The sequence below is a fragment of the Oryx dammah genome, unplaced genomic scaffold (assembly GCF_014754425.2).
Source record: "Oryx dammah isolate SB20612 unplaced genomic scaffold, SCBI_Odam_1.1 HiC_scaffold_18, whole genome shotgun sequence".
Classification (NCBI taxonomy): domain Eukaryota; kingdom Metazoa; phylum Chordata; class Mammalia; order Artiodactyla; family Bovidae; genus Oryx; species Oryx dammah.
In genome coordinates this window covers 103,260,156-103,266,155 of record NW_024070202.1, presented here as the reverse complement: position 1 = coordinate 103,266,155, position 6,000 = coordinate 103,260,156, and the positions used below count along the sequence as shown (strand labels likewise).

General features: G+C 46.6%; 1 protein-coding gene across 4 annotated transcripts in view; it reads left to right on the top strand.

Moving 5' to 3' along the window:
• Window positions 1-13: 13 nt before the first annotated feature.
• Window positions 14-6,000, top strand: part of HIPK2 (homeodomain interacting protein kinase 2) — a 205,728-nt gene continuing 199,741 nt past the window's right edge. For 3 of the 4 annotated variants that reach the window (XM_040259989.1, XM_040259988.1, XM_040259986.1), the window contains exon 1: window positions 15-188. In XM_040259989.1, coding sequence (XP_040115923.1) covers window positions 170-188 — 19 coding nt within the window. In that variant the 5' untranslated portion in view covers window positions 15-169. Of the gene's footprint in view, window positions 189-6,000 lie in introns of all 4 variants that reach the window. The other variant, XM_040259987.1, reaches the window with a different exon arrangement.

Genomic DNA, 6,000 nt, shown 5'->3' with positions numbered 1-6,000 from the left:
CCCCCGGCGCCGGCCAAGTGAGGCGGTGATGCGGGCGCTGGCGGCCCCGGCTGCGCCGAGAGCGGAGACACAGGCTCAAGATGGCAGATTCCGACTGAGGCTGGGGGGGCCGAGCTCGCGCGCCGCGATCCCTTCTCCGTTGCCATGAATCGCGGACACCCCGGCCCCGATGGCCCCCGTGTACGAAGGTAAGCGGCGCCCGCCCGCCGACTCCGCCGACCCCTGCCCGCCCGGCCGCCCGGCCCCCGGAGCTTTGTTCTGCCCGCGGCCCCGCGCCGGGCAGCACCCCCCAACCCCCGGCCCGCAGCCCCCCGGCGCCCGGTCCCCGCGCCCCACCCCCGGGGCTCGAACCGGTCGCCCGCCCCCCTCCCCAACACCCCCTCGGTCGCCCGGCGATCGGCCGGGATCCGGAATCAAACAGATCTTATTTCCAGGATGGAGAAAGAGGCGGGGGGTTGGGTGGGGGGTGTGCGAGGGTGGGCTACTGGCCGAAGAAAAGAAATTGGGTGGGAGGGGGCGCCAGGAAAAAAGACAGACCCGTGACGGTGCTTTTTATTTATTTGTAAGAAATAAAGGTGATGCGGTGTAGCTTTCCATCTCCACCGCCCCCCACCCTAAAGAAAATTACCTTTAGGGTGATCTGTTTCCACTCTCGGTCCTCCCAGCTCCCTTCCCGTTTCCCTCCACTCCCCCCACACCCCCACCCCGCAACACACACACACACACACACACACACACACACACACTCCTTTATTCTTCGCGAGCCTCAGATTTTGGGGGGCTGTCGGATCGGAATGTGCGGGGCTAGGTGATGAGAGGGGGGCAGAGAGGAAAAGTCCATTTCAGAGCCAGGCAGAACAATGAAATAGGCGAAAATCTCCCCGCATTAGCGTGTGTAAGGGAAAATGTAGTTTGGGTTTGCCAGTCGGGGAGGCGGCCAAGACGCTGGTCTCCGCCGGTCTGGGTAAACCTGCGCGGTGCACCTTCACCTGGCGTTGGGTCCTTTCTCTCGAATGTCTTTAGGAAGAAAGACAAGAACGGAAGGCACAAATACTCCGTTTCCCCTGCAGTCTCCTCTTTCGTTTCTCCTCAGTCAGTTCTGTCAGTTTCCAGCCAGAAATCAAACCGGAATCAACTAAGTTTTTACACTTCGATGTGTGTTTTTGTGTGTGTGTGTGCTTGTAGTAGGAGGGATTTTGAACCAAAGGGTGTCTGATTTTTTTTTTTTTTTTCAGTCATTTTACTCGTGAAAATGTCTTATGAAATCATTGAAGTAGCAGCCTTTACATACTTTGAGCGTCAGTCCATCTGGCTTTCTTTCGGTTTTGTTCAGATATCCTGTGGATGAAATAGCAAATGAGAGGAGGCAAGGGTTTGTGCGGAATGAAGAGGAGGGGCGGGCGAGGTTTTAATCCTCTATAAATCCGGAGAACAGTCATGGCCAGTGAGACAGGGAACGCATTAATAGTTTTATCTCTGTTATAAAGGCAGATTAGAAAAAAAAAAAAAAACTTATCTGAAAAGAAAATCTGTTATTAGTTCCAGAGCTCCAAATGAATTAGGTTTCTGGATGGAATAAAGTTACCAGTCAGGCCCTGGGTAACGAGGCTGTAAATAACCTATGGACTGTAAATATTTTTTTTCAGACTCTCTTAGAAACAAAGGGGCCTGTTTAGAAGGCAACAGAGAGATGTTATTCCAGGGGCTTTCCTCTTTGATTCTGAAGAACACAAGGTCCATTTAACCATTCAACAAAACAAAACAAAATTTCTGATCACTCCACCACACAGAATGGAGCGAGCCCGGTGGGTCTGTGAACATACTAGGAGGACCCAGTCGGGCATTCATTGTTCCTCTGAGTCCCTGGGAGGGGGCTACAGTCAATGCTCCCACTGTCTATGGAGTGTTAAAATGAAACAATTTTCTCTTTATTAAGTGCCTCTTTGAGACTCCCTCTGCTGGACACTCCGGGTGAGCATTGGAGAAGGAACTTGGCATTGAATTCAGAACTATAGTAAAACAGGCTGCTTTCCCTTTCTCAAGGGGCTGGGTTATGTGGGTTGGGATGTATTTTGTCAACTTTGTAGAAAGCTGTCCTGGGAACCGTGCTGTTCCCCTCCTGTTCTTCTCACCTAAATCCATACGGAATGTAGGCCATCCCCCTGCGGCCAAGCCTTGGCACTCAGGCTCTTCCTACCATGCTCTTTTAGCGCATGACACCAGATAAAGACCTGTGGGTGTGTAAGACGTTGTGGTTTAAGCATAATCTCAGATCTCAAAGGTCTCGAGCTCACTTTTTTTATTTGCAAGCCTGCCTTCTGTGTCCCAGCTGACCTATGTGGTCACTTCTGCCACCCCTAGGCCCCTCAGTCTTGTGTGCATGCTCTCTTGATCATTCCTGTGCATTGTGCCCTTTGATTCTGCGAGAGTTTCTTCGAATCTTTGTAATTCTTCTCTTCCTCCTCACCCCTTTTGAACCAGTCCAGCATCACTGCTCGAGCTCAGGCCTAGGTCTTTTTTAAAAGCAGCTGTTGGTCATGCTCTAAAGCACACAGGTGACCCCTCTAATCAGGCATTGCACTGCGGAACCCACATTTACTTCCTGCGATGAGTGCCTCTAAGACTTCAGTGACCTCCTTTTTCCCTCCTTTGGCAACGCCCCCTGCATTTAGGGAACCTGATTTTTACCACATCCCGGTCGGAGCACATGGACTCCTTGTGTGTATCCCAGAGGAGCAGGGCTTTTCCCGTGGAATTCTCCAAGAGCGATTTCTGATAGTTTTCACCCTACTAAAAGATTTGAACCCTGGATTCTTCTCAGGAGAAGGATAATGACAGGTGAGGCATTTAAGCCGGACTTCAGGGGTATATTCATTTATTTAAATAGGGTGCAATTGCCCGAGGCTAGGATTTGCTGTAAAGGCCTGAGTGCATTCCCGAACTGCCAGGTATTTAGAGAGAAGTGATCTGTTTGAAACAGGGTATGTTTGATAATACAAATCAACGGGTAGGAAAGTGTGATCAGCCTTCCACAGCCTGCTTTTAAGGATAGGTTTCTAAATAGCATAGTAGTTTTCAATGGCTTGGTACTGATCAAGTTAAACTTCTTTAAAAAGGTTTATTTTCTTTAGAAGGTTAAACATTCTCCTTGCAGTTATGTTTACTCCATCAACTTGCTTAGCAAGGCTTTTTCCAACATGTAGTGCAGAGGCCAGCCACAAAGGTTTCTAGTGCCACAGGTGCTAGATTAGAGGTGCTAGAGGAGATTTAGAACCCTAAATTGTATTCTGCTCTCCCTGGGCTGTGCCTTGTCCACTACTGTTGGCTCACACAGTCAGACTTTTCCCCAAACTGTAGCCTCAAAGTCTGTCATCAGATGGGCTTGAAGACACCTACCAAGAAATGGATTCTGAATCATCTTCCATTAAAAGAATTTGATGACACATGTTCAGAAATATCTTTTCCCGTGTTTATGTTTTATATTTTTAAAAATGAGTGAGTATAAATATTGTTTTCCTTCTTACCACATTTGAGAAGTGAATCAAGGCTCATTAATTAATTTTAAGCCCTGATCCTGGACAGTGTGGTACAATACTCAAATCAGAGAAACCTGGGCTTTGACCCTAGCTGTATGGCTTTGGGCATGTTACTTAACTTCTCTGAGCTTTTTTTTTTTTTTTTCCTTCTTTTCAAAGCCTTATTTGATTGTTCCAGGGCTCCATTAGACATAAGTATATGTAAAGCATCGGGCTGTAGTAGGCATTTTCTCAGTACATGTTAAATCCCTCTATCTTTTGAGCTGCTTACAGGCATGATGACTCCAGGGAAAGAATAAGCCACAAATAGTTTAGAAAACCAATAATAGCAACACTTCAATTATTAATCTCCTGCCATTCCTTTTCCAGTTTGGACATCAGCAACAATAAGCCCCCTATGGCCAGGGAAGAAAGAGCCTCTTTTGACCCTCTGTGTGACCTTTCCAGAGTCTTTATTCCCACTGAGCTTCTGCTGGTTTCAGGTAGAGGATTTCTCTTCTCCCATGGCACATTCTCTGCAACTCTAAAAACAAAGCAACAAACCATTCAAACAGTTTCAGGGGCTGCAGCTGTGCCTCTGGGGAAATATCCCAAGGTGCGAAAGATAATCTTTGCCCTTTATCAGGATCCATTGGTAACCCAGACTGCCAGCCAGGAAAGGGAGCACCCTGAGGTGGCTTACTTACCAACGGCCTCCTCAGAGGGGAGACATCCACCTGATCACAAGCCAGGGACTAGATCCACGCATCTAAGTGATTTTCCTACAAAAAAAAAAAAAAAATTTGGTGCTTTTTGCAAGTTGCAGCTGCTCATATTCTTCATATTTTATTTTTTGTTTCTTTATTTCTTCCTTCCTTGAGTAGAGACCCATCTTGAAGGAACCACCTTTGAGTGGAACAAAGTAGCAACGCTCAAAAGGGTATGATACGTGAACATTTTTTATTGTTCTCCGAACATGTCATTTGCCAGTGCTTTCTGGTGGTCTCACGATGACAACTCAAGCTCTTCAGGTTGCTGTCAAAGGCGAGTTTCAGAATAATGCCAGCAGATGTTATATAACATCCGATGAAGCATGAACTTGAAAGGCCCCAAATCGTAATAGTTCCATTTCGTGTGGCAGTACTGCATTGGGAGGGGTGAGGATTGGAGGCAGAGAAAGAAAATGGAAAACCTGGAATATAGGAAGGTCTTTATTTTTCCTCTAAAAGAAGCCAAGATGCCTGAAGTTCATGGTAATAATTGTAGCTTAGTTTCTGGCACACCCTCTCCCTACACTGACCCACTTGTCCTCCTTACAGACCCACAAAGTAGATACCTTCACCCCCACTTTATAGACAGGGCACTTCTTTAGAACATCCATTCCACAGACGTTTGTGTGGGGTCCCTGTCCTTGAGTTCAGGGGGGATGGGAAGTGAAAATCAAAACTAAACAAGAGATGAACTGTGATCTGACAGAATGCCTTTTTGTTTATGCCTTTAAGAACTTTAACCAGTTCTTAAGTCTTACATGCTCATGTTTCTTTTCTTTTTTTTAATATAAATTTATTTATTTTAATTGGAGGTCATGCTCATGTTTCTTGAGGTACAAAGGGAAGACCTCCATTTCTTTATTTTCTCTAGAAAGATTTTCTTTCTTTGGGATCAAAAAGGTATTTATGAATGCAGAAAATACCTATTACAAATCTCCTTAGAAATTTCCTTGGAAATTAGCATTTCTAATTTGCAGAAGAGTCCATCTCCCTCTTTCATTACTTACATTTTATACCTTTGTAAATGCACCACGCTTCTGATTTGCACATGCTGCTTGAAGACTTTCTGTTTTTGGCATTTGGCGTCCCCAGCCCGATCACCAGTGGACCTATTCATCTTACATGGCTGTCAGAGAATGAATTCCTGACTTTGCTGCCTGGCCGAGATCCTTGATTCCGGGTAGCTTTGGGATATAGATGAGGTGGTCACTCTGTAGATGCCTCACGGGAGGAAGTTGTGGAAGAAGACCAACTCCGCCTCGCGAGAGCATGGAGCTCAGAACAGGAGAGGACCTCGGGAGAAGTGAGTTCACCCTGTTGCATTCAGGAGGGTGAATGGTCGTGACTTGGAATAGTCTGTTCACCCATAACATTTTTTTCCAGGAAAAGGCCACCCTAGGAACTCCCTCAGTGACCAGTTCCAGCATTCTGCGAATCGGATCATCAGGAAGCTCTGGGGTCGGCCTGAGATCTCGTCTGTTGTCATTCCAACCTGTTCTCTTTCACGCCTCAGTTTCTTTTTCTGACACCTTTCATCTACTTGAAGGCAGTAACTGAGTCACTGTTGCTTTTTCCTCACAGAGCCTGTTTTGTGTCCTTTCCTCTCAAAAAAGAAAAGAGCTCTCTTTTCTCCACAAAACCAGAAAAAATGGTGGTGATCAAAGCTGGACAGAGTTCTGTAATAATGGTCCCCTTACTTCAGGGTTCTTGCCTCA